Source organism: Chelonia mydas, chromosome 1 (genome assembly GCF_015237465.2).
Source record: "Chelonia mydas isolate rCheMyd1 chromosome 1, rCheMyd1.pri.v2, whole genome shotgun sequence".
In the NCBI taxonomy this organism is placed as follows: Eukaryota; Metazoa; Chordata; order Testudines; family Cheloniidae; genus Chelonia; species Chelonia mydas.
In genome coordinates this window covers 80471373-80499372 of record NC_057849.1, presented here as the reverse complement: position 1 = coordinate 80499372, position 28000 = coordinate 80471373, and the positions used below count along the sequence as shown (strand labels likewise).

At 42.9% G+C, this 28000-nt stretch overlaps 1 protein-coding gene and 1 long non-coding RNA gene across 5 annotated transcripts in view; one reads left to right on the top strand and one right to left on the bottom strand.

The window, feature by feature from the left end:
* LOC122463603 overlaps positions 1-429 on the bottom strand; it is a 46837-nt gene extending 46408 nt beyond the window's left edge. For both annotated transcript variants that reach the window (XR_006287115.1, XR_006287114.1), the window contains exon 1: positions 288-429. This is a non-coding gene — a long non-coding RNA (uncharacterized LOC122463603). The remainder of the gene's footprint in view (positions 1-287) is intronic.
* Positions 37-23231, top strand: EDNRB (endothelin receptor type B). Of its 3 annotated transcripts, none has more exons than XM_037895624.2 (8): positions 37-441; positions 1174-1670; positions 11964-12076; positions 12266-12470; positions 12839-12988; positions 14718-14851; positions 17503-17611; positions 19286-23231. In XM_037895624.2, the coding sequence occupies exons 2-8, from the start codon at positions 1218-1220 to the stop codon at positions 19415-19417; spliced, it is 1296 nt and encodes a 431-aa protein (XP_037751552.1). In that variant the 5' UTR covers positions 37-441; positions 1174-1217; the 3' UTR covers positions 19418-23231. The 3 variants fall into 3 exon arrangements, with proteins under 3 accessions (XP_037751552.1, XP_043390300.1, XP_043390296.1); XM_043534365.1 differs by lacking the exon at positions 37-441 and adding an exon at positions 640-700; XM_043534361.1 differs by lacking the exon at positions 37-441 and adding an exon at positions 753-855.
* Positions 23232-28000: the final 4769 nt, after the last annotated feature.

Below are 28000 nucleotides of genomic sequence, written 5' to 3'. Positions count from 1 at the left end.
CGGCCCATTTAGCTGGCAGATTTGGCCACAGTTGACCCTTACGTGCCTTTGCTAGCAGGAAACTTTCTGTTGATGCTCTCCAGGCATCTGGGGGAGCCAGAGTCTGGCAAAGGGACAGGACGAAAGTTTGTTGCTCTGTAGGAGGGACTCCGGGTGGAGTCTGGCAGTGATTGATGGGAAAGATGTGACTGAATTTAAAAAAAAAACAAAACGATTCGCCTAATTCACTGGATTTAGGCGCACACCAAGAGCAAGGAGAGGCTGCTTTGCTACCGACATCCACTTACTCGTTTCGCAAGAGCCAGTCCCTCCTGCGGCGGCAGCGCCAAGCTGCTGCTCGCCAGGCAGCGTCCTTCCGAGCGCGGGTGCTGAATCGCAGGCAAGCGCTGGGAAGCAGGAACCAGCCCTTGGCAGCTGCTTTGTGCTGGGAGGATTTGAAAGGTAAATAGATGTTTACAGCAAGCTGAGGACGAGCCACTGGACACGCGTTTTCTTCCCTGGGGGGGAGAAAAGAAACCTTGGGGCTTCTCTTTGAACTGATACAGGATGCGGAGGGGCTGAGAGGAACCCCCCCCCGAGGGACGGGGGTGAGGGCTGCAAGCCTGGGCAGCTAAGGCGGGGGGGCGATGCGGTGGGAATCTCCGCTCCGATTGTTTCTGGGGTTTTCCTCTCGCTAGTTGCAATTGACGTTTCCACGAAGGTCGGTGCCAAGCGGCATTTCACCGCCTGTATTTCGCCGTTTCCAGACCTCGAGCGCGCCCGCCTCGGGCTAAGGGAGGGAGACCGCGGCGTGCTCCCTCTCTGAAAGGGGCATTGGCCGGGACAGGGAAGGAAGCGGGGTTTCCGCGGGGCTCGGTGCGTTTTGTAAGGGGTGGGGGGGCTGGCGCCTCTCCTTTTAAAGCCTCCCCCCGGTTTGGCAGGAGGGACCCCCCTCTGAGCCGCGTTAAATGTTCCTCTCAGTGCGGGGAGAAGGGCTCCCCCCTCGTGACCCGGCGAGGGTCCTACCGGAACGTCTACACTGCACTGCCCCAGCCCCTTCCCCCGAGCCGGACTCAGCCCGGGCCAGCCGCGGGTGTCTCGCTTGCCGTGTAGACAGCCTGTGGCGGCGGGGCTGGCGCTGCGCCCGGAGACCCGCGGCCGGGCTGATCCCCGTCTCCTGTCGCTCTGTTGCAGGGTGACCCGGCGCCGCTCGGCTCTGCCCCGCTCCCGGCAGCGGCATGCACCGACCCGGCCTCTGGCGCCTCCTCGCTCCCGCGCTCCTGCTCAGCTGCTGCGCCGCCTGGGAGGAGAAGGGGTCCCCGCGCCCGGGGGGCGCCCCGCAGCACAGCCCCCTTTCCCCGGGGGCCGCGGTGACCCACACCGCCCGCACGCCCGGCCTCAAGGGCTCGGCCTCCAACGCGTCCGGCTCGGCTGTGCCCGGCGGCGGCCGAGCCCGCTCGCCGTCTCCGCCCATGTGCACCGGGCAGACGGAGGTGAAGGAGACGTTCAAGTACATCAACACGCTGGTGTCCTGCCTGGTGTTCGTGCTGGGCATCATCGGCAACGCCACCCTGCTGCGCATCATCTACAAGAACAAGTGCATGAGGAACGGCCCCAACATCCTGATCGCCAGCCTGGCCCTGGGGGACCTGCTCCACATCACCATCGACATCCCCGTCAACGTGTACAAGGTAAGGGAGCCTGCGCCGGCCTGGTAGACCGGCTCCCCGGCTGAATGGCCGGAGGTGGGCCGCTAGGTAGCTCTCCCCCACCCGGGCAGCTGCGGCTGGCAGGAGTTGTTCCACAACGTGCCAGGCAGGCAGCAACAGCGTTACCACCTCTAGGCCGCACGGTGTCCTAAAACCATACAAAAAATCAAAATAAACACCGGCTGTCTCAAAGGCACACCTACTGCCCTAGATCTAATACAAATCAGTCAAGAAAGGGGCCGCTGATTTTGTTTACACACCCCCCCGTAGAGGAGTAGCAAAAAGAACATGCATTCCTTACATGTGCCTGTTGGTCCTATGCACCGGGGTGAATTTCAGCCGGGGATGAAATGGGGAGGGGGAGGGGGGGTTTCAGGTGCTTAATTTTAAGCAGGTGAATAATCTAATTGGCTTACTTTGCTGATTAGGGATGGGTTTACTCACCTGCTTAAAATTAAGCAACCTGTTAAGTGCTTTGCTGAATGTTGGCTTCCTTCCGGAGAGAAGGGGCAAAGAAAAACTGGCTTAGGCACATAGCAATGGCAGTTGCCCCTAAATACCTGCATGTGGCTCTGGGCCCTGGTTCTCAAATTGGAGGGGGAATGGTCCATCCTTAGCCCTGTAAAGAACGTACCCTGTGCCAAAGCCCAGTGGCCTGGCCTGAAATCTCCTCTGCAGCTTTCTCTTTCCCACCTCTGCCCCAGAGCAGGGAGTGAAAGGCTTGTTCTGAGTGGGACTATTCTACCTGAACGTCAAGTGCTGCTGCCATCCTTATGACTTTTACATAAAGCTGTAATAAAAATAGTAGAGAGTGTAAAAAAATCTTTCTATTCTACCCCAGTCTCTGTAGGGTATGATTATTAATTCATATTACTGGTCCATTCAGAGTCTCCAGTCAAGATCAGGGCACATTGTGCTGGACAGTGATTATACAAAAGATAGTTGCTGTAGTCTAAATATCTGAACACCTTACAGAGGTTACTCAAAGTAAACAAGCAGATGTTTTCTCCACTCCTTTCCCCACCAGCAGGTTAGAAGTTTTGGACTTGGATCTTATTTTAATTTGGGAATGCTATGTTGAAAAGATGGGCTTTTAAGTTAGTCCTTGGTATGATTTGTGCTCACTCTGAGAGGTCGTTGAAGGGAATCCCATAATCTTTACCCTTCTAAACATAGAATCATAGAACTGTAGGACTGGAAATGAAGTCAAGAGGTCAGCTAATCCAGTCCCCTGCACTCATGGCAGGACAAAGTATTATCTAGACTAGACTATCCCTGGCAGGTGTTTGTCTAACCTGCTCTTAAAAATCTCCAATGATGGAGATTCCATAATCTCCCTGGGCAATTTATTCCAGTGCTTAACTACCCTGACAGTTAAAGTTTTCCTAATGTCCAACCTAAACCACCGTTGCTGCCGTTTAAGACCATTGCTTCTTGTCCTGCCCTCAGAGGTTAGTTAAGGAGACCAATTTTTCTCCCTCCTCCTTGTAACAATCTTTCATGTACTTGAAAACTGTTATCATGTCCACCCTCAGTCTTCTCTTCTCGAGACTAAACAAACCCAAATTTTTCAATCTTCCCTCATAGGTCATGCTTTCTAGACATACTGGAGTATTCTTTCAGTGGCTGTTGTAGACTTTAGAGTCAAATTCATTAGAATTATACCAGGGATGAATTTGACTCAGTGTTTTAGACCATCACGGCACTGTATATTTATCGGCCTTTCTACATAAGGGGGTGGTAATTTTCTGGCTGCAGGTGGTATGTGTTAAACAATAGGTGTTTAATTTTTTTTAAAAAACTGCTTTGAAAAGTAAAAACGATGAATGGACAAAATGACAAGTACCCTGTATAAATCCAAGAAAAACTGTCAGTAACATGACTTTTTGGTACAGGAATTTGATGTTCTAGTGACACTGACATTTTCAGAAATGAAAAAACACCTGGCAAGGGCTGTCACAGCTTACCCCACCCCCATCCCCCAAGCAATAATATATTATTCTTATCTTGATTGATTTTTCATGAAATATATTATCGTGTGGGAGGACAGAAGGGTCAGAGAGCATACTAAATTATACCAAGCACTTTGCACATTCAGGACTTGCCATTTCAAAAAGGTCCTACTATTGTCAAGAGCTGCTAACCCATTACTCCATGCTTTGTAAGCAAGTTCCCAAACTGAAGTGATATTTAATTGATATTATTTAAAATTATATTATAAACACATTTACCTGTATTACTAATGACTTTAGAGCATTAACCCCTATGGAGAATTTTTAAAAATCCAGTTTATTCTTCACTATTTTGTGTGTTTGAATGCTTTTTGCTGTCCTCTTTCATCTTGGGCACTGAAGTCAGTTTCCCTTTAAGATTCTTGTGGCCACAGCATTTGCAAACACCTCAGTGTACTATTTATTTGTTTAAAAACAACTGAATCCAATGGAATTTTAAAATGAATGCTAATGGAAACATACATTTCTATTAGCCTGAGATTTGGTAAAAGCTTATTTTACATAATGTAAATTATGTGCCAAATCTGAGTTGACAGTGTCCGTTTACCAACTTCACAATCCTGTTAATTCAGTTGCAGAGATGAGCCCAAAAAGCCTTATAACATTTGAGGCAGATTATAGTGAAATGGCCTGTAATCAAAATCTCCTGTCACTTAGTGGAATGAGAAAAGTAGAGGCTAACAAAGTGTTTCATTTTTGTAAAGGCAGCAAACTCATCAGTTTTAACTCATGATTTGGAGCAATTATAATACCACTGACCCAGACCTTTAGAGTGACATTCAGAGAGGGCACCTATTTGGAAAATAATGTGAAGGAAATTGCTGTGTTCAAAAACCTACCATTGCTAATAGCTTTCTTAACAATGCTTACAGTAGCCAATGTGAAAGTGAAATACCACCCTAGTGCATGAAAAAAGTACCTAGCAGAACTAGACAGATCCACAGTAGATACTTCAGAGTTTGCACAAAGCACAGATTTTGTGTGAGCTGTTCAGCATGATGAATTCAAGATACCTTTTGCAGTGTTGCTGTAGCTATGTTGGTCCCAGGATATAAGAAAGACAAGGTGGGTGATTCTGTGATTCAGTTCTGTGTCTTTTATTGGACCAACTTCTGTTGGTGAAAGAGCTGAGCTTTGGAGCTACACAGAGCTCTTCTTTGTAACCTATTTCCCCTTGCTTTTTCCTATCCCCCCTCCCCCCTCAGACGTTCTTGTTAAACCCTGGATTTGTGCTGGAAATGGCCCACCTTGATTATCATACACATTGTAAGGAGAATGGTCACTTTAGATAAGCTATTACCAGCAGGAGAGTGGGTTTGTGGGGGGGGGGTGAGAAAACCTGGATTTGTGCTGGAAATGGCCCAACTTGATTATCATACACATTGTAAGGAGAAAAGGAGTACTTGTGGCACCTTAGAGACTAACCAATTTATTTGAGCATAAGCTTTTGTGAGCTACAGCTCACTTCATCGGATGCATAAGTTTCCACAGTATGCATCCGATGAAGTGAGCGGTAGCTCACGAAAGCTTATGCTCAAATAAATTGGTTAGTCTCTAAGGTGCCACAAGTACTCCTTTTCTTTTTGCGAATACAGACTAACACGGCTGCTACTCTGAAACCTGTCATTGTAAGGAGAGTGATCACTTTAGATAAGCTATTACCAGCAGGAGAGTGGGATGGGGGGAGGTATCTTTTCATGCTTTGTGTGTATAAAAAGATCTTCTACACTTTCCACAGTATGCATATGATGAAGTGAGCTGTAGCTCACGAAAGCTTATGCTCAAATAAATTGGTTAGTCTCTAAGGGGCCACAAGTACTCCTTTTCTTTTTGCGAATACAGACTAACATGGCTGTTACTCTGAAACCTGCCCAGAGGTGATATTTTGTGTTTTATCATTTCTCTGCGTGAATTCATTCAAGAGTGAGTGATTAGTTGATTTCACCCATGTAGATGTTATGGAGGTATTAGTGCACTGGATGAGGTACACCACATATTGCGATAGGCAGGCGTAGGACCAATGGATCTTCAAAGGTGTGTTGTGGGGGGTGTTGATCATCATAGCAGTGGAGATATGTCTGCAAGTTTTGCATCGGTTGTTATGGTAGGGTCTGGTGCCGCTTTGAATTGGTGTGTCCTGGTTTCTGGGGAGCTTACTTCTGATGATGAGCTTGGTGCGGTTAGGTTGAGATATTCTTGTCTAGTAAGTTCCTAAAAAGCCAAAAAGTTCACAGACACCTGTGCCTGTCTTGAAAATTCAAATCACTTATCCTGAAGCTATCTAAAGATAATCAAATATCAGCTAAGCTATAAGACAAAATAACATGTAATGGGTAAAAAGCACTTATTAATATATTGCACTTGATAATAGAATATTGGCTAAGTTTTTAAAGTGGGGCATTATGAAAAGTGGAAAACGTTGCACAGCTCAAGCAAACAAGAAAATATGCACAAAAAATGCAGACGGGGGATTTGCAGGACCCGGGGAACAGTAAGGCTGTGGTTGCAGATCTACTACCGCAGAGTACAGGGAGGCTACCACTGTCCTATGCAGCAATTTGGCCTTTTGGAACTATGGTGTGCCAACCATATCTCTTTTCCATTTCCAAAGTGCCAGGTGGAGCCCTCTGGAGATGTCCTTCTGCATGGTCCATGAGCATGACAGAAACACAGAAGTTTGGGGAATTACAGGGCCATTTAAAGTGTGGGTCATTGAGTGTTATGAGTTCCCCTCTGTGCTCAATCCACAAAGCATGAGTCTGACAGCTTTCAGCCTAAGAGTGTAGTTGCGGAGGTTCCTAGGCCAGGCCCCAGCATTGGCTATGATGACAGCTATCAGATAAGCACTCTTAGATAAAATTTTTTAAAAGATGCTAAGAGAACATTAAGTGAAAAATGGAACACCCAAAAGTCTACAGATTCCATACTTATAGTTGGATGCACAACGTTAAGTCTACCTCTTGTGTGTATTCATTATGATGTTTAATTACATAGATACCATTTCACAAATACCATAATATAATCTCATACAATTTCTTCTGCAACTTTCAATACACATGTGTTGTAGTTTGTAATATTCATTCTCTTATACTTACATAATATTATTATGTTCCATTTGGTTTTATTGATTTAGTCTTCCGCACAGGGGCCTCTTGTGCAGCTTCCTGGACCTTCACTCTTCACGACTGCTACTTTCCCAGATCACAAGTGGGTGGGTGGGATGGAGCCTTGACTCTGCCCTCCCCAGTCATGCACTGGCTGGCAAAACTGAGCCAACATGGGGCAGGGGGGAAATCTGCACCTGGCAAGGGACTGTCACAGATTACTTCCCCCCAGAACAAATGTGGGGGAAGAGTAGAAAAACAATTGCCACTCTTCAGTCACAAGTACATTCTGGGGCTCTTCCTGGGCAGCAAAGCTAAGGGGCCACAAGGCTTACTACACAAGCCAGTGAGCCAAGGCTCAGTCTGGCCTGGTATATGATAATCCTCTTTTCTGTGATTATTTTAGCACTCAAAAGTTAGGAAACACCATGCTTATAGTTGCCGTGCAACTTTAATTTGGCCCTATGTTCATCCAGTCTGTTCACGGAAAGACACAGGGGTCATATGGAAAATCTAGTATGTGATCACGTAGTCAAAAATCATAATGCATGTACACAAAGAGCCTAAATTAAGATTGCCTGGGCGATAATCAGTTTGGCATTTCTTAACTTCTCCAAGCCAAGGTACTTCTCATTAGTGAGGACTATTACCATTCCAAATTTTAGCTATTAGCCCCCAGTCATTTCAGCTGTAGAAAAAGTTGTCATTTTTTTCTATAATGGGAAATGCACAGTATTTTCACTCTTTGCAGTGTCTGCACCAATTCTGTTGAGATTTTGCAAACCTCAGCTCTAGACAGAGACCAAGCATGGAAAACTTATGCCCCCAAAGACTATAGTTTTATGCTGCTTTCTCTGTAATATAGGTATTTTCATAAGAGCAAATTAAGGGCTTGAAGTGTAGCTGCTCAGCCCCGGGCTTCTTTATGCGCTCATTGGAGGTTTTACCTGTGGCCTGGTCTAGGCGGGGACATTGACCAGAACAGCTATGGTAGAATAAATTATTTTGAAATAGCTATTCTGGAATATTCCCCATATGGACACTCTGTCCCAGAGTAAGGGCTTGTTTACACTACCACTTCAGTGAATGTCAGTTATGTCCCTCAGGAGTCTGAAAAAGACACCTGTCGGTGTGACATAAGTTACTCTCTCCCACTGACATAGCGTCTGAGGTGGAGTAATTACGCTGATGGGAGTGTGCTCTCATGTCAGCATAGCATGACTTCACCAGATGTGCTCCAGCAGCGCAGCTACATCAGTTTAGCTACAACAGATTAGCTGCACTGTAGATTAGCCCTAAGACTGGCTTTAGTCTGGAGTAGTGTATCCACATGGAGAGCTGTTCTTGGACAGCTATTCCAGAATAATTTATTCCACAGTAATTATTCTGGTCAATTTCCCCATGTAGCAAAGGCCTATTTGTGGATGCAAAATTGGGTCCTATGTCTCTAACATATCAGATTTGGGACATTTCTCCATGCAGTGTATATGCCATTTTCCAAGGAACTTAATCTGGGTCATTTATATTTGTAAAATACCATTAGATTTTGTAAATATAGTGTAAAGTTTTTGTCAGCTTATCTGTACACTTATTCACTCATTACATATGTGCCTGTGACCACCACCACCACCAATTCTCATCTCCTGCTTAGCCTTTTGGCTTCTCCTCTTGTGTTTGTGCCTAATGGCAACACAACTCAATGAGAGCCAACACATCCATCCATGCTTCTTGTCCAAGAGTGCCAGGGGAATGTAGGTTCCACAACTGTTTACCTTTCAACACCTCTCCTTAGAGTTTATGGGGTTCTTTTCTCTTTGGGGGTATCTGCATGTAATTACCCTTAGAGTAATAATCTTAACACAAACAAGAATTATAAACAGAGAGAAAATGAAATTAAAACAAAAGAAATGATTTTCTGAACATAACTAGATTTACATTTCTCATCAACTAGACTAAATAAGACACCCTCATCTTGGTTAGAGAAAAAGAAACCCATCTATGTCTAAAAAGCAAGTCCTGGCTCCCAACAGCTAAATAAATCTTAATAAACTTAAAATATTAAACAAGTGCTTCAATTAAATATTGTGTAATTCATCTCAGTCATTAAGAATAGTTTATTGGCAAAATCTATAATTTGAAACACTTGTTCCTATGAAAGACTGAAAAATCCTTTGCCTTCATTGTTTATCTTGGTATTCAGTACATCAGGTGGAAATTCAGATTTATGTATGTACATGGATTGTGAGGTGCAATTTTGTTCATGAATTCGGCACACAGGTGCATGCACTTTTTTGCACATAGCTCTGGGCTTTTGAAGCTTTGAAAAGCAAGTGCTAAATAACTGTTCGTTTGTACCTTTGGCTACCCACCTGTATAAGAGAATAAGAATTCCTGCTATATACAGTCCTGCATGCGCTCATCAGAGCTTGGGTCTAGGTACATAGGAGCAAGCAGGCACTACATATCTGCTTATCATCCTGCCAGAGAAAGAAGACAGGAATAGACGGAGCCTTGGCACCAACCCCCTAATTGCAGGAAAGCACACCTGAGCCAACATACGGGATATTGTAACCAGCAGCAAATTTCTAACATCCTCCTTCCCACACAGAACAAAGAGGATGCGGGGGAGGAGTTATAACTCACAAGCGGGGCTGAGTCACAATTCCTGTTGGGACTCTCCCTGGAGTTGTGCAGTTTACACATTACCCGCCTACTCAGTGCTGTACCTAAATACACAATCTAACCCTTTCCGAATATGTATTTACTATTAATGGTTTAGATACAAATAAGGCATGTTTAAAAGAACGAGGTTTCTTAGGTATGATTTACATCATTCTGTAATGCATACTCTCCTTTTTTTTTTTTGGTATTAATTTATTCTTTAAAAATTATGTGGCAATCAAAATATCACCACATAAGTTGGGTTAATATAAAGTGCTGGCGGAGACCACTTTGGCATGTAATGAATTATTTTTGTTTTCACTTCAGTTTGGCTCATGAAAATATTTAGATACCTGTATTTCTGTTTCTTTCCCATTCCCAGGAATATACTTCCTATATCCAAACTGTTTGTAGAAGAAAATCTCCTTTAGGAAAACAGTCTTCTCTTTTGTAAATATTCCATTTTGAATCTTATTAACATTTTATTTATTACAGTATAAAACTTTTAGTGCAGTAAGTACATAGGGCTCTACTTTACTAAGAATAAATACTGTTATGTACAAACATTATTTTCCTGAATAATGTTTACTCTGGATTTGAGTTAAGAATAATTTGATCCCCCTATTACCACAAAATTTACAAACTAGAATGCTTCATTTATTCCCTGGTTATAAGCCTAATTCTGAAGGAAACATCCCTAACTCTGCAACTCAGTTGAGAGAGAAAAAAATAACGGAGGGATGTAATTCCTTGTTGGCAGTGACTGCTTCGTGTTCCTGAGCTTCTGTATCTTGTAGATCACAATCTACAAGAGGCCCACAAGACATTTGTAGATAGTTATGAATATTAGACCTGTTCAGAAAGGATTCAATAACATGACTACTTACCCAATCTCAAAGAGTCTCTTTTCCTGTACACCCTCTGTCACTATCCTTTCTGGTATTTCCTCTATTGTGGATGGACTTGCTTCAATGAGGATTTGAAAGATTTGGCTCATGCTATGACATAAATCTGGAGCATCAGTCCAGCTTACAGCATAGTATAGTGGTTTTCAATCTGTGGTCCCCAGACCCCTGGGGTCCACAAAAAAGGATCCGCAAAAGTTTGTCATTACCATAGAACAGTGGTTTTTCAACTTGTGGTCCATGGATTCCTGGGGGTCCACAGACTATGTGTAAGATTTCCAAAGGAGCCCACACCTCCATTTGACATTTTTTAGAGGTCCGCAAATGAAAAAAAGGGTGAAAACCACTGATATAGTCGATACATCGGGTCATGTTAAACTAAAGTTGCAGCAAATAGCTCATCAGTTTCAGCTATGTTGAAAACGCTCTCTGAATCCATGAGCTATTTATTCATGTAGTAGGCCTGTTCTTCCCAATGACCCTAAATGTGCCCCTAAGATTTATTATGACTGAAGTATGTAACAAATAATCCTCTCTAATATGACCTGGCAGGAAATTTTAAATATATCAAAGTGTGAGACCCAGGAAAGCTACCAAAACAAAAATCAAAAACCATCTCTGTTATCTTATTCTAAATGTACTCTTGGAGATGGTGTGTTGTATATACAGTCTCACTGGAGAAATGTTCAACAAAAGACCACTTGTATCTGGTGATAGAACTTTCTGAGTTATGATTCATCTCAGATTACTTCCTGCATTTCTACCAAATAGGGATTGGTCCTGATCATTTGCAAGAGGGAAAGCAATGAACACTCAAGCCAAATAAGGAGCAACATCCCATGGTCCTTCTCCACCAGCAGGATGATTACTATTAAAAATGAAGTTGGAGAAGTTAAAACAGAAGGATAATGAGTTGGATCCTTGAGGCTCCAGTAGGTCAGGGCTGAGCCCTCAATGCACATCCCAGTCAGCAGCACCAACATTCTAATTTTCCGGGGGGGGAGGCAGCCCTCCCGCGAGTGCACCCCGCCCCTCCCCCCGCCCCGCTCCTCCGCACTCCCCGCAGCAACTCCTCCATGCTGTGGAGCTGTTCCGCAGCAGATGGGAGGTGCTCGGAGGGCTGGGGAGGTGCTGATCGGTGGGGCCACTGGTGGGCTGGAGATGCTGAGGAGTGCGGGGGGAGCTGGCTGCCGGTGGGGGCTCAGCACCCACCATTTTTTCCCCATGGGTGCTCCAGCCCTGGAGCACCCACAGAGTCGGCACCTGTGATCCCATTCTCCAATGATGATTCATGCTAATTCAAACAGAAGAAGGAGACGCTCAGTTGAGACCAGCTAAGCACAGCTCCTATCAAGACTGCCAAGGGAATGTACCCTTTGGATTGCCTGGTAGAACTGTTGCATAATGATCATACAAATCTTGCTGGTATATTCTAAGGCAGAGATTCCCAAATATATAAGTTCCCTTTCCTAAAGGGCTTCATTGAACGTTAAATACACTAAGAGAAAATCATCCCAGAGAAATGTTCATGTTACATTAGCAATTTCAGTGTTTATAATTACATTAATCATACCTGGTATTTTCTTTTCGCAGCTCCTTGCAAAGGACTGGCCCTTTGGAGTTGAAATGTGCAAACTGGTACCCTTCATTCAAAAGGCATCAGTGGGCATCACTGTGTTAAGTTTGTGTGCCCTCAGTATTGATAGGTGAGACCTGTTTCATTGTTACCAACTCTATATTTTCTTTTAAAGTCATTTAGATAATATGAAATACACCCATACAGCCAACTTCTGCTCTCTGTTCAACTGATATGACAGCATTGACGTGTTTATATCAGTTGAATAGAGGGCATAATTTAGCCCTTAATGTAATAAGTGTCCACTGTTGATATTTAGGTATCGAGCAGTTGCTTCCTGGAGCCGCATCAAAGGAATTGGAGTGCCAAAGTGGACTGCTGTAGAAATTGTATTGATCTGGGTTATGTCAGTAGTCTTAGCTGTTCCTGAAGCTATAGGTTTTGATATGATTGTTATGGACTATAAAGGAAAGCATCTTAGAATCTGTATGCTTCATCCCACACAAAAAACATCCTTTATGCAGGTAAGATATTTTCTCTTTTAAACAAGTCCTTTCTCTTAAACAATATCTGTATCTAGTTTGCTCAACGGTCTAAAAGTACAAAACTTACTAAGTTTTACTTTTATTAATTATTAAATTCAGTGTTTAGTAGCAGGGTGTACAGAAACTCTGTCACTGACTTATTGTGTGGCTTTGGGCAAATTCCTTAATCTCTCTGTTTCCTCATCTGTAAAAAGGGACAATAATACTTATATCTCATTCGTGCTGTTAGAAGGATTAACAGATAGTTAATTCAGCCTTGCAAAATGCTGCACATTGTTCCTGTATAAATGTTCTCTTTACTACACCCCAAACTGAAGGCCTAACACTTCTGATTGTTTCCCCCCTAGTTTTACAAGACAGCTAAAGATTGGTGGCTGTTTAGCTTTTATTTCTGTTTGCCGTTGGCCATCACAGCACTTTTTTACACTCTGATGACCTGCGAGATGTTAAGAAAGAAAAGTGGAATGCAGATTGCTTTAAATGACCACTTAAAACAGGTAAAAATATGCACATGAAAACACTGCTGAGTTTTATATGAGATTACAGTAGAAGCTTCACTAATTCAAGCACCACATAATTAGTGCACACTGAAATTTCAGGCTACACCTTGCTTCTTAGGAGACATTTATGAGTAATATTGCCAACCCCAACTGTTCAAAAATTGTAAATCAGGCCTCAAAAATTATGAGATTGTCTTAAAAATCCTGAGACTTTACTCAATTTTGAGTTGTTTTTGTCTTTTGTAGTTAGGGTCTGTAGGGTTCACATTTTTAAGCTTTTTTCTGCAACCGTGAGGGCTAAAACCTTTTTTATATGAAAGCTGAGATTGCAATGTGTTCACATGACTCCAGAAGTTGGGATTTAAGAAAGACACCAAGTATTGTGGGACTCATGATAAAACTGTGAGAGTTGGCAACATTGCAGTGCTGTAGTCAGGTATCATATTAGCAAAAACCTTCATTCCAAAATATATTACACAATGTTTACTAGCGTACTATGAAGAATTATAAGTAACTAAACCTAAACTACATTTTTAAAATAAAATATATTTGAAATTTTTGCTTTCTTCATTGTTTGTTAGCTTGTACACTAATTTGCAATGTCATTAGTGTAAATAAGAAAGGTTCACCTATATGAATATATTTGTAATTTATGTGTCTTAAGATCTTTAAAAGCAGACCAGAGAGAAAAGCACTAGATAATATACAAGTGAAAAATATCTGTACTTTAAAGGGGGATGGACTGGATAACTAACCTCTTTTCCACCTGTAACTTAAGTGAGTGTATGTATTGACCCCTTGAATTTTCACAGTTGATCCATGAACATGATCAGATATGTTATAGGTATGATTAATTTGTGAACAGCAGCTACAATAGTTAAAGATCTCAAAATTAATTAAAATTTTAAAAAAATTACAATGTTCTAAATGTCACCTAAATTCCCTCTAAGCTGTGCGGCCTCGCAGCTGCCTATTAAGCCCCGCACAGGGGCTTAGGGCTGTGGTGGGGAGAGGTGCCTTTCCCCCAGCACGGACCTACCCCAGTGGGGAGGGGTGTGTCTCCCGCAGGACGTACCTGCAGTGACACGGAGAGGCACCCCTCCCCACCTGCCCCAGCGCAGACCTGCAGCAGCGGGGAGAGGCGCCCCACTCCACCTGCCTCAGCACGGACCAGAGGGTCCTCTCCCCCAGCCTCGAGCTCCTGCGGCAAGAGGACTGGTGGGGAGGGGGTCCTCTCTCCACACCGCAACCCCGGAGCAGCCTGCATCCCAAATCCCTCATCCCTGGCCCCACCCCAGAGCCCGCACCCCCCTGCACCCCCAACCCTCTGCCCCAGTCCTGAGCCTCATCCTACACCCCAAACTCCTCATCCCCAGCCCCACACCAGAGCCTGCACCCAGAGCCCTTATCCCTCCACACCCCCAATCCTCTGCCCCAGCCCTGAGCCCCCTCCCACACCCCGAACCGCTCGGCCCCACCACATGAATTTTGTTATGTGCACCAATATGAAGGTGATGTGTCACACATCACCTCCATATTGGTGCACATAACAAAATTCATTCCGCCCATGGATGTACAAAATTAGAGGGAACACTGAACTTCACCTATGTACCACATTGATATTTATTTTTGCACTTCTATGGTATCGTATATTTTGGTTTTAGAAGCGAATAATAAAAGATCAAGAGAGACACTTTAACCCAGTTCCTTTCAATTTCGTTTCCAGAGACGCGAGGTGGCCAAAAATGTGTTCTGTCTGGTGGTTGTCTTTGCCCTGTGTTGGCTCCCCCTTCACCTAAGTAGGATTTTGAAGCTCACTATATATGATCAAAGAGACCCCAATAGATGTGAACTTTTGAGGTAAGACTGTTATGGCTGAATAAGATAACAGGCTTGTAAGGAAAATACCCACCCAGTATTAACTTTATGTATTCTCCCTAAGCATGCTTTTGTATTTGGTTTTCCTGTTGAAAGGATTTTCTCTCAGTGGCTGAAGATCCCTCTGCTTTACACCCTACACGCTGGACATTTTGACATTACTATTTTTTCCTGGCTTATAAAGACTGGAGGGAGCTCTAGTATTGCTGACCCCAAGGGTTCACATATCATGAGCCAGGCCCTTCAAAGTCATGACTGTCTTAGAAATAAGGGGATTTTATAAACACATGACATTTCCAGTTCTGTTGATTTGTGTTCTGGTTTTTGAACCTTTGAGGCACGCTTGAGTCACATATTCAAGCTTTTCTCCACAACCCTGAAGACTAGAAACTTCCCTTCAAAAAAAAAAAAAATGAAAGCCAAGATTCTTATATATTCACATGACTCCTGGAGCCAGGGTTCTAAGACAAGAGCCAAATATCATGAGACTCACAATAAAATCATGAGCTGTCAACAGTGAGCTTCCTTGAGAGGCCTTACTCATTTCTCTAATAAAGCCAGAGGAGTCACTCATGAGCCACATGAAGCAATCCCTCCTCCCTCAGGGTAACAAAAGACTAGGCCCAGGATTTGAACCTAGGGCTATGGCTACACTAGAGACCTTACAGCAGCACAGCTGTACTGCTGCAGCTGCAAGATCTCCCCTACAGCTGCTCTATGCTGATGGGAGACAGCTCTCCTACCGGCATAATTAAACCACCCCAACAAATGGCAGTAGCTCTGTTGGCAGGAGAGCATCTCCCACTGACATAGAGCTGTCCACACCAACGCTTCTCTTGGTGTACCTTATGTCAGTCAGAGCCATGTTTTTTTCACATCCCTGACCAACAAAAGTTTTAACAGCAAAAGTGCTTGTGTAGACATAGTCTAGGTCTTTCCCATGACCTAAATTCCCTCTAAGCTGTGTGGCCGCGGAGCAGCCTATTAAGCGCTGTGCAGGTGCTCAGGGCTGCGGCAGGGAAAGATGCCTCTCCCCCAGCCCTGAACCTGCCGCAGCGGGAGAGGCATCTCTCCCCACTGGCCCCAGCCCAGCCCTGGACCTGCCAGGGATGAGGCACCTTCCCCCAGCCCCAACCCAACCCAGGCCAGACCTGCCACACCCTGCCGGCCCCAGTCTAGCCCCAGACCTGCTGTAGGCAGGGGAGAGGTGCCTCTCACGCATCCCTAAACCAGCCCTGGCCCAGACCTGCCAGGGGGGAGGTACCTCTCCCGTGGCCCCAACCCTGGAGCTGCCACAGCGGGGAGAGACACGCTCCTTCAGCCTCGGAGCTGCTGTGGCCGGGGGAGAGGTGCCTCTCCCCCTGAGCCCAAGTGATGCTGCAGGGATAGAGAGCTGGGGGCAATCCTCTCCCCGCTGTAGCCCCGGGGCAGCCTGCACCCCAAACCCCTCATCCCTGGCCCCACCCCAGAGCCCACATCCCCAGCTGGAGCCTTCACCCCTCCCCCCTGCACCCCAACCCTCTGCCCTAGGCCTGAGCCCCTCATCCCCGGCCCCACCCCGGAGCCCGCACCCCCAGCCGGAGACCTCACCCTCCCACACTCCGAACCCATCAGCCCCACCCCTGCCACATTAATTTTGTTATGTGCACCAATATGGAGATGATGTGTGACATATCACCTCCATATTGGTGCACATAACAAAATTCATTCTGCAAAATTAGAGGGAACACTGTCCGTGACTGTGCAATGCACTGTTACTAAGCAGCCTGGCCAGCGGCATTAGACGGGCAGGCTCTGGGGGAGGGAGGAGAAGAAATGCTCCAGTGATCTGATGATAAATATAATCCTTTACTTCATAGTTAGAGACTGACCCTGTCATTCTCAGGATCCATATGTGAAGGGGTCTGTCTGCCTCAGTGGCAGCATTCCCCCACCTGCTTCCCCAGGAACCTGCAAAGGGCATTCTGTCAGTCCAGAGATCCATGCAGAGGGACAGGGTAGGCTGGGTTTGGGATCAGGGAGAGGCATATCATCCCCTCATTGCTGCCCTGAGCTACTGGAGGGTGAACTAGTGCAGTCCAAGGCAGAAAGCAGTGCAATTCCCCCTTTCAGGGGAGTCCTCAAAGAGGAGTCCACTTTTTGCAGAAGTTCCCACAGGACAGCTTCACTACAGTTGTGTATTAAGGTTGTGGTGAGGTACGCCAAGGACACAGCGCCTCTACACAGATGGCCCTAACCAGTGGAATCTATATTGTAGGATTTGTGGGCCTTATTACTGATTCTGCAAGGCAAAAACCCTGCCTCCCCTTCTCTTCCCATTAGAACAACTGGAATAAATCTCCATGAAGAAAACCTCATGAAGATTTTCTCCTCCACATCTCCCTCTGACAGGTTGAGGTGATCAGGCCCTTTGTAATCACCATAACAAAGACTGACTCCTCCTATCCAAAACTGTGCTATGAGGCACAATATTTTCCTCTGAATAACCCATTCACATAGTTAGCCAGCATTACTGTTACCATACTTAGTAGGAAATCATACCAGGGTTGAGCCTGATGTTTACAACTGTGACCCTTCAATAAGCATGATCAGGAAGTAGTGTATGAATCACATTTACTTTAATTTTCACACAGCTTTTTTCTTGTATTGGACTACATTGGTATTAACATGGCTTCGCTGAATTCCTGCATTAACCCAATAGCCCTGTATTTGGTGAGCAAAAGATTCAAAAACTGCTTTAAGGTAAGAGGCCGTCTAAGGCTGCTTTTCACCACATTAGAAAAACATGTTCTCTCTGCATGAAATTCATTCCATGCAGAGGGACATGTGCCAGGACTTACCCCTTCAGGGCTAAGCAAGGACTTACCCCTTCAGATTCAAACAGAACTTTAAAAGATGCACAGGCCTGGTACAGGCGTTCTGCATAGGACCTGATCCTGCAAGATGCACCTTGCTCACATGCTGCATTTCACCCTTTGTGAACTATAAATTATGGTCTATTTGCCCTTTTTGAGCTGGAGCAAGAACTCACTCAATAGTTTGATGTGGGTTTCATGCATGGTAAATCATTTTCTTAGGGCAGTTCAGGAGTGTACGCTTTGGTCTTTATTCCTGTCATACAGAATGAGCCTTAAAACTTCATGAGTCCAAAGACAAATTATTAGGGCTGGTCAGAAAACAATTCTGTTTCATGAAAAGTTTCAAGGTTTCGAAAAATGCCAAGGTTTTTAGTCATATGGGGAACAAAACAGAGCCTTTCAAAAACTGTGTGTGAAAGAGAGCAACCCACCTCAGAATAGCCACATGGTTAGGGCATCTCACCTGGAATGTGGGCAACCCAGGTTCAATCCCTGTTCTGCAAGTGAGCACTCTAATTACCAAGCTACTGGGTTTCCCCCATCCCATGTGAGTGCCCTCGTCACCTGGCTATTCTTACATTGTCTCTAGTTCTTTCCCTGTTTTCTTCCCCTTGCCCCTCTCAGACCAAAAAACCTTGTTCATAACATTTTAGTTTGATGAAATTTCATTTGGTCAAACAAATTACAACCCACTCTTGTCTCATTTCCCTCCTCTGATTCAAGAGAATATAATGTCAGATACTCAGTGGTTTGAGCATTGGCCTGCTAAATCCAGGGTTGTGAGTTCAAACCCTGAGGGGGCCATTTAGGGATCTGGGGCGAAAATTGGAGATTTGGTCCTGCTTTGAGCAGGGGGTTGGACTAGATGACCTCCTGAGGTCCCTTCCAACCCTGATATTCTATGATTAACTGTCATTACGTCTTAATGAGATTTTAGTGTCAGACTCCAACTGTCTTGTGGTCCTATCTGTAATGATGGCCCGGTTCTGAAAGCTCTCCCCACAAATGGACCACCCATTGAAATTAGGAGCATGCAGCATCAGAACAGACTTGTAGGATCAGGTCCTAGGTTTGGAAACTGCTGGACAGTGGGAGAGAAAAATTCCATGAGGCAGGGAATTCTTCACGGATTACAAGTTGTCCCCAACTCCCACAGACCAGTCCTGCATTGGCAGAAGGATTGAATGGAATAATTTCTCTTTCCTAGCTTTAGATTGAAATAGAAAGGGGGAAATCACACAATTTTTGGTAAAAATCACAATCAAGTGTGAGAGGTGCACTCAGGTCTTATAACACCCGTAGGTATAAAACTAAAAGAAGGATTACAGGAAGAATGAAAATACAAAATCTCTCACTCCATTTCCAGATACATTAAAAATTGCAGGCCACGTTCAACCCAGGCTTTTAGGGGGCTGCGTATTGTTGTTCCTACTGTACAACAGTTATAATGGCCCCTAAATTCTCAGTCGAGGCTGGGTAATAGCAATAGTTCAATGCATTGTGCAAAAATGTGCATAACAGAAAGATGTAAAATGATGATTCTTTTTATTTAAAACAGTCATGTTTGTGTTGCTGGTGCCAATCCAAAGACATGCTGTCCCTGGAGGAAAAACAATCCTGCTTTAAGTTCAAAGCTGATGATCATGGATATGATCATTTCCGCTCCAGTAATAAGTACAGTTCATCATAAAAAAGTGTATCCTGTGAAATTAATTTCAGTGCCTTTATTTGAGTCTGAGTGACAATTGCTGTTATAGATTAAGATAGTAGAACTTTTGAAAAATCCAGTTTTCTGTTTGCACAAAAAGTAAATAAAAAATTGATTCCCCACAGTTACATAACATTCATAATTATGCATGGTATCATTAGCCACTTGCAAAACACGAAGAACAGCAGCAGAAACAACAACTAATTCTTAAAGCACTTAAATTCTTTGGAGTCAGCAATTCCAGACCATCCTCACTTCCGGTATATCAGTCATTTGTGTTCATTATAAACTCCTTAGGAACTGGAGTCACAATTCTTAGTAAATAGCAAACCATATCTTTTGTTGGATCAAAGCCAATATTGTATATAACTCAATGTATTATCTATGTAAAGCAGATTGAGTGTCTAAATTGTTTTTTAAAAAATCAAATCCAAACTACTTCATAGCACCGTTCAAACAAAAAAAAAAAAGTACTTTTATCAGGAGTGTTACACTACTAGCTGAGAACAATACTAATGGGATACAGTCAAGTTAAAAATCACACTTCTGTCTAAATACTTTTACCTACTACAAGTAACATTTAAGGTTACGACAAATCTTGTTCTCCCGTATCAGTTTGCTTATATCTTGAATTTGTGGCAGCACTTTTAATAGTCCATTTCACTGTTTGCCCAGTTATCTGATATAGTGTTTCACATACTAGAGGAGAAAAACATCTTTAAATGGAGGAAAATAAGATTGCAGAACCACAGAAATTCTGCATAGTAGCTGAAATTAATGATTTTTTAAATTGATTAGATCTCAAGTTTACAGCACCCCTTTTAAATAATGGGCCTTTAAGTAACTGACTGTAGTTTAGCCAAGTTTACTTTTCTAGAGATTACAAATGAAATTGATTTGTCATGGGAAAAATCAGAAGCAATCTAAATGATGGTTGGGGAAAAGAACCCTTAATATAGCAGATAGTACAAAATATAGCAGAGGTAGACAGAGCATTTTGGGTTCTAATTGTATTTAGTTCTGCTAGGTCTTTAAGAAAATATTCACAAACTGTACTTAAAAGGCTAGTACTACATCATACAGTAATTCTTGACATTGTTATAAAATGATTTTTCTTTCCATGTGTTAATAACATGTGTGATTAGTTTCTACGTCTGTAAATATTTTAGTGAAGTATAATTAAATGTAAAATATTAAAATATGGGCAGGACCCTACAAGAATATAGAGATAAAGATGCCTGTGGTAAACAAGATGTGTATTGCCAGGAGCAGTTCACATTTTGTGTATGCATAGCAGACTAATGCTTGTCTTTTAAAATATTTTAATCCAAGCAACTCATGCGTTAAATCTTTTGCTAGTACAAGTTACCAATATTAGGCTTAGAAAAAGCATTACTCTTTGGCTTTGCATCTCCAATTGATTTGTCACAGATTCCCCAAAAAAACTTATTAACACATTTCAAGCAGCAAATCATGAGCGTTTCCTACAAATATCAACAGAAAGCATTTTGAAAGTGAGAAATGTTTTCAGCACACACCATACTTTATTATAATAGAGTATTTGTCAAACTCAGGAATTTTCCTACCTTCAAGTGTAAGAATTCCTTGTACACCTTGTCCACAAAGTGCCTTAAATCTTCTCAGGATAAAAACAGTTTGGATCAGATCTTCAACCTGTGTAAATTGGTGTTGCTCCACTGGAAACTACTGGAGTTATGCCTATTTACACCAGCTGAGGATCTGGGGGGTGAGTGGGTGGGGTGTGTTTTCCATCATTAGGTAGCTGTTTTCATCACCCTTTGCCCATAAACCCAACTACCATAAATTAATGGAATGAACTACATGGGGGGTTATTTCTTTAAACAGAAACAGAAGTCATTCAAGATGTGTTCTGCCAATTCCTAAAGTAGAAAAATAGGTTTTTTTAAAGTAAAAATAATTCCTTTTCTTGTGCACAAGAAGTCAATAATTTGACTAGTATACCATGTAAATATTATGAATGTTCAACACACTGTTTATTTTATCAATTTTCACATTGAGACGTGAATTAATGCAAATGAAAAACAATTATTTCTGTGAAATGCATTTCATATATTAAAAATGGGTAACCAACTAAATCCTAAATTTGATACTGGTCAGTGTTATTTTCATAAAGTTATATCATTACAATATTGTACATGTATATTATTTTTATTTCTGTGTGAAATGTAGCTGTTGTATTCTACAACTGTGTAACATGGGTTTTTTTTGTTTTTCCTGGACTAGTTCCTAGTTAAATTGAACCCTCATAGGCCCAGACATTTAGGTATTGTAGACAAAGGGCATGTGCACTGCCTACTTTTCAGAAAATAATATATACTTAATAGAAAACTTTTTGTAACTTCCAGTATTTACAAAGCAGTATTTTTTCCAGCAACTATATTTTCCCTGTAATAACAAAACCTGCTGCTTACATGGGTTAAAAAAAATACAAGGGAAAACACAAGAGAATCTGTTCTAGCTAGAAACCAAGATACGAAGGATGGGATTTTCAAGAGTGCTCAGTGTTGGCAAGTCAATGGAAGTTTAACTATTGGCTTCGGTAAGAGCAGTTAGGCCACCACTTGGAGCTTTTAAAATATCCATCTGCAATTTGCTACCTGTCCTATCATCCTTGAATAAATAGTAAATGCAAATTTTGTTTTCAAGCATGAAGAGTTATCTATATTAGTGATGAGGTGAAAGGAAGTGAGGTTAGCTCTGGTGTAAACATCTAGGCTGGCAGAAATCTCATGTATCCTCTATCAGCCATATGGGGCACCTGTACACCATTAGGTACCATGGAAAAGGTCTGTGCACTATCCCGGCACAGCCTGGCATAGCAGGCCAACATGACAGGGAGCCAGAGAAAGGATCCCACATCCCTCAGCCCTGGTATCCTGTGCAATGTCCACAGAGGGACTTAAAACTCTATTTCAATCCCTAGGCTAGATTAACAGCCTCATGGGTGGCAGGTGAACCCCGCTTCAGGGAGGCTAAGCCACCAGCCCTACCCCTTCTGCCCGCAGCACCCCCTCCCTACAGCTAGAGACCCGAAGCCCTCCCACCCCCAGTGGCTGGAGGAGCCCTACCCCCGCCACCCCGAGCCCCAGGCCACTGGCCAGCCCCAGCGCTGGGCCAAGCCACTGGCCTGAGCACCGGCCACCGGCAAGCCCAAGCTCCAGGCCGCCGCTAGAGCTGAGCCGTCACCGGCTTCAGGGGAGAGGGGGAGAAAGGCAGGGCCTCACGGTGGAACATGGGTAGGGCCATGGCCTGGGGATGGGGAAGCTTAGCCTGCCCTGGCCTTTGATACCAACCACCCATGGGAGCTACGCAGGAGCTTTGTGCTTTGGCCATGAGTTAGCGGTTGGATTTCACCTCCTCATCTTCTCTGCACTCCATCCACATCGTGCCTTATGTGAGTGAAGTGGGTTTCATGCTGGGTCAATTGCACTGATACACTGGTACTGCATTCAGGAAAAATCAAATGCAAATACAGTGTTAGTACATAGTCTCCATTGTATGTTGTTGGTATTTCACTATCCCAAACAGCTTTTAATAGACATGTACTGGTTATACCAAGACACAGATGGTTAGCAGTGGAATGTTGTGTGTACCTGCATGAAAATGTAAAATCATTTTTTTTCTTTATTGCCGTGTTTAACCATGTAAAATAAATTATATATTTTGCTTTTTGTGGTCACTAAAATAGCAACTTTTGTGGTTGTTACAGTGTAAACAATCTGAATTACCAATAAAAATATTTTAATTGCTTCACTGACGTTCTTTGATCTTTCTTTCTCTACAAACACTCATTTATCAAGCTGGCTTACAATGAAATTGATGTCAAAAGAATCAAGCATTTCAGAGTTAAAAATCAGTGATCTCTAAGGAAGGGTGAGGTTATTCCACTAAATCAGTGGTTCCCAAACTGGGGTTCATGAACCCCTTTTACCGGGGGTTCGCCAGAAAAAAATTCACTCATGGCGGCCAGAGGACCCCAGGCTTTGGAGGCAACAGGTGGTTTTTGCTCAAAAATGTCAATTGCAATCTCTTACCACACACTCATACATAGTAATAAACTTGTCCTGTGTTAGGAACATATCCAGGTTGAAACTATAAAAGAAGGAAAGTTTTACTTCGTTATCCTCGATGGTGCAGCATTCAAGGTGGAAATACAGCATGCATTTATACGATGGTGGTGTAATATTTTTCATAGTTTTAAATGTTCCACGGGTTTACTCATGTTTATAAATTCCTATGCTCACCACTCCTATACTCCCCAAATCGATTCTTTTTTTATTTTTATGCAAACAATTTGGTTCCCCTGTGTTTAAAGGGCTGCCTATTCCATTAATATAGGTCCTCCCTTCTCCATGTTCCCAGGACTTTCATGTCCCCTATGCATGGAACAGAGAGCACTTCCAGAGGCTATCTTAGAGACCCCTCGAACTTAAACTGTCCACGGCAGTGATCATCAGATGGCAGTGGTTCAGGAGCCAAATTAGAGATCAACATTACCCAAAAGAGCCACAGTCGTGTGAATTTGTTGTTTCATTTACTGTAGTACTATGTATTCATATTTAAACAGTATGACAGGGGAAATACTTAGTTTATATTATTCTCACAGCAAAATGACTAATTTTAAGTATTATTATATCAATTACAGCTGGTTAATAACATAGGGAAAGCATCCTGATTGGTTAATAATTAAATCACAGTGTTTTAATATCATGTGTGGCAAAGGCACAAATTAAATGTAAGATCATTAGTGCTATTTTATCCTCACCATTTTTTTCAATATATGTCAACACAATGTTGACTAGTTCTGAATTACACAATGTGGTTTATTGGTCCAGTAAAACATTACCTCACCACCTTCTCTCTCTAGATCTGAATTCCTGGCTCTGTTAAATAGTTTTATAAATATGTTCTTTAAGACGACTTTCGGTTTCAGTTTGTGTGTATCTTTCATTTGTAGAGCTTGAAAGATTTGTTATGACCTAAAGACATCAAATAAAACTAAAGAGTTTGGATAGCCTTTAAACTATTTAAATTGAATGTACCTTCTACTCAGAGGCTACACCTGAATATTTTATTGACTTAATGACTAAAACACTAACCCACAATGTCAAATTATAATAAAGGACAGTAAAAATATCAGATGGTATTTTAAGTTTTTTCCCATTCCCACAAAGTGTGAATAATTAAACATTTTATCGCAAATAACGGAATATAAATAGTTTACAAAAAAGTTGAGTATTTTGATATTCATAAATGAAAAATCTAACTGATATTATGTCCGCCTCTACTTTAAAAAGCTAAATTAATCAACAACATAAAAATGTGCTCTGGGTTATTAATGATCAAGAAAATATTGTAGATGTTCAAAGAAAGATACTGCGAAAGAAAAATAGATATAACAATTGTCAGAACAGACTCTCCGAGATCTTACATTGCCAAAACAATCAGTTGGTATATTTGGATTTCAACTTGACTTTAATTGCAAATGAAAGACTTGAAAACCAGTATGTTCATCCTGATGCAACAGATGCAAACAAGTATAATTGTATTCCAAATCTTTCAGCTCATGCCAAAAAAAAAAATCACAAAATTATTACTTAAAGAATAATTAAATCCTTAATTGGATTTATTTAACATAATTTGGTATATTATAGTTTTAGGGCCAACCTCAGCACAATTACAGCTGCTGTAAAGGTTGTGGATTGATGGACAACTACAACTGATAATTAGGGCTCCGTCACAGATTTCTTGACTTTCCGTGACCTCCGTGACTTCTGCAGCAGCCAGTATGGCTGACCCCAGGGACACCCAAACAGTTGGCTCCAGGGCCAGCTGCTCAGGCTGCCCCGGGGATAGCCACACCAGCCCTGCTAGAGCAGCCCCGCAGCCAGACACTCGGGCAGCCCCACAGCCAGCCACACCGGCCACTGCTGGAGAGGCCCCAGAGCCGGCTGCTGCTGGGGCAGCCGGCCCTAGAGGGCCACCCAAGCAGTGGTCCCCAGGGGCAGCCGAAGCAGCCACTGCTCGGTGGCCCCTGCAGCTGGTGCCGCTGGCCCCGGGGCCCCCCCAGCAGCAGCCCCCTGGGGTGCCTCGCCCTGCAGCAGCACCCCCCCCCACCCCCAAGATTTAGTCAGGGATATTTATAGTATACATTATGGATAGGTCACGGGCTGTGACTTTTTATTTGTTGCCCGTGACCTGTCCATGACGTTTACTAAAAATACCCGTGACTAATTGTAGCCTTACTGATAATACACTAAAACTATACAGAACAATACTCCTCTGGCAACCAGATTTAAGTCATGACTATTTCTATCAGCTTCCCTGACTTTTCTTTCCTTTGGTCTTGGGGCAAGATCCTCACCCTGGCTCTGGTCCCTTTACACTGGTAAGAGGGGCAGAGTAGTGTAAAGGAGACCTAAAACCTCCAAAGCTAGCTGGGTGAGGATTCCTCCACTACAGGTAGAAGACATCCATAAAGCTGTCCTCTGAGGATAACTTCACAAGCCCTGGCATAACAGGGCACAGCCACAGCAAACAGCACTGTGGAGATTCTGGGAAGCACTGCAGCTCATACGGCATTTTAAGGTGTCTGCTGTAACGGCTGTCTAAGTTATGCCAGGGGCCTACCTAACTCTCAGAGCAGTCCAGGAGCTGGTGGCTGCAAAGATGGGTTAAAGCCATCATAGACTACTCAGGCTGTGCGTTCTGTGCTGCACCTCTTAATGTCACAGGACAGAATCTCATCTTTATTCAGATCCTTTTCAGCAGTGTTTGTGTAACGCTGACAGACCCTGGTTGTCGTCGGTCGGGATCAAACCTGGGACTTCTGGAGCTTAATACATGAGCTTCTACGGCAGGAGAAAACACACGTCACTTAGCCCAGGCTGTATCAGGCTCATCAATCGCTAGCTAGTATACGTGCCACTAGAGGGGGACAGAGTGCCACGCCAAACAGGCATGGGTTCCATTTGCTCAGCCATTTTCTACACTGCCCCTGATAGTTTCTTTATTTTCCTCTCTTCAGTATGTGCTCAGTGCATTTGGAGCCCATTGCAGGCTGCTGCCCCCAAAGTTTTCCCCCCAATAAGAGCTGTCACATGAAGACATGGAGGCAGGGTTGTCAAGTATTGTAAATCAATGAAGCACCACTGTGTTTATTGAGCTCCACAAACTAAGAATTTGGCAGGCATTAATGGGATGATGTAAAGCTTCAATCTCATTTTTTCTTGATGACTGACTTCTCGAGAGCTGTACACTGGCATCCCTAAACTAAAGCTGAGATGCTCAAGATATTAGAAATACTGATCCTGTTCATCACCTCACAGGAAATGCTCAGCATTTCGCAGGATCACTCCTCTGTCCTGGTAATGTTCTGTAATTGGTAGAACTGATCAAAAAAAAAATTTGGCCAAGTAGTTTTCTGTCAGAAAATTCAGTTTTGTCAAAGTCTAAATGTTTCATGGGAAAGTGTCAATTTTAACAAAACTTTAGATGTGAAAAGTTTAAATGATTCTTTTTTTACTTTCTAGTTTAATTTCATTCATGTTGAAATGTTTTGTTTTGATAACATCGAAGCTGTCCTGATTTTATTATTGATTTTGTTTTAACTTTGATAGTATTTTAAAATATTGATTTTAGGTTTATTTCATATTTAATGATAAATATAATCTTTAATACTTTAATGTAAAAGTCAAAACAAAATTAATTGAAATTATCCAAACAAAATGTCAATGGTTCTGAACAAAAAAAAAAATTCACAATTTGTCTTCCATAGGAAAATTTTGGCTTATTTGTTCCAATTCAGAAGAATTTTTTTTCAAAATTTTGGAATTTCCTGTGGAAAGGAAATTCTGGTTTCCAACCAATTATAGTATGGCGTTAAGGACTCTGATGAGATGGGCTTGTACTATCACCTTTAGTTGCTTGACAGAGTCTGGAAGGGTGGTTATGTGTAAAAGGATTTTAAGATACTCAATTATTTTATCTATATCTAAACTATATTTAACTTTCTAAACTGTCTAGATCAGCATGAGCATATGTTTCCTGCATCCTCATATCTGTACTGGCTGCATGTTGTTTCCAGGTGGAGTTTGTGGTGTTGGGTTAGACACTTTTAAAGCCCTAAATGCTGAGCATCTACAACTCCCAACAGAAGTCAGTGGGAAATGAAAATTAGAGCTAAAGTGTCTGAAGCTGGTACCCCAAAACTGAGGCAACCAAAATTAGTGCCCATGTTGGAAAATGTGGCTCTATATCACTTAGGATCTTTCCTACGTAAAAGACTAACTTGCTCCTGTGTGACACTAGTACAGCTGAAATCAGTGGAGGGGCTTGAAGAGTCTTTTTGGTGTGCAGAAGAAGGAGTCACTGACAAAGGGTTTATTTTTGTAAAGATCCTTCATGTTTGTACTTTTGTGCAGGTCACTAGGGAAGTTGAGCTGTGGGAGACTTGAGGATTTTGTGAGAGATGAGGTGGAACTGGGAAAGTTTAGTTATATTTTTGCTGACTGTCTTTTGTGT

Bases quoted from the DNA above. Each gene is read 5' to 3' on its own strand.
- EDNRB (XM_037895624.2), top strand. From the start codon at position 1,218: ATGCACCGACCCGGCCTCTGGCGCCTCCTCGCTCCCGCGCTCCTGCTC. The intron at 12,077-12,265 runs GTGAGACCTGTT...GTTGATATTTAG, and splicing joins TGTGCCCTCAGTATTGATAG to GTATCGAGCAGTTGCTTCCT. The intron at 12,989-14,717 runs GTAAAAATATGC...TTTCGTTTCCAG, and splicing joins TAAATGACCACTTAAAACAG to AGACGCGAGGTGGCCAAAAA.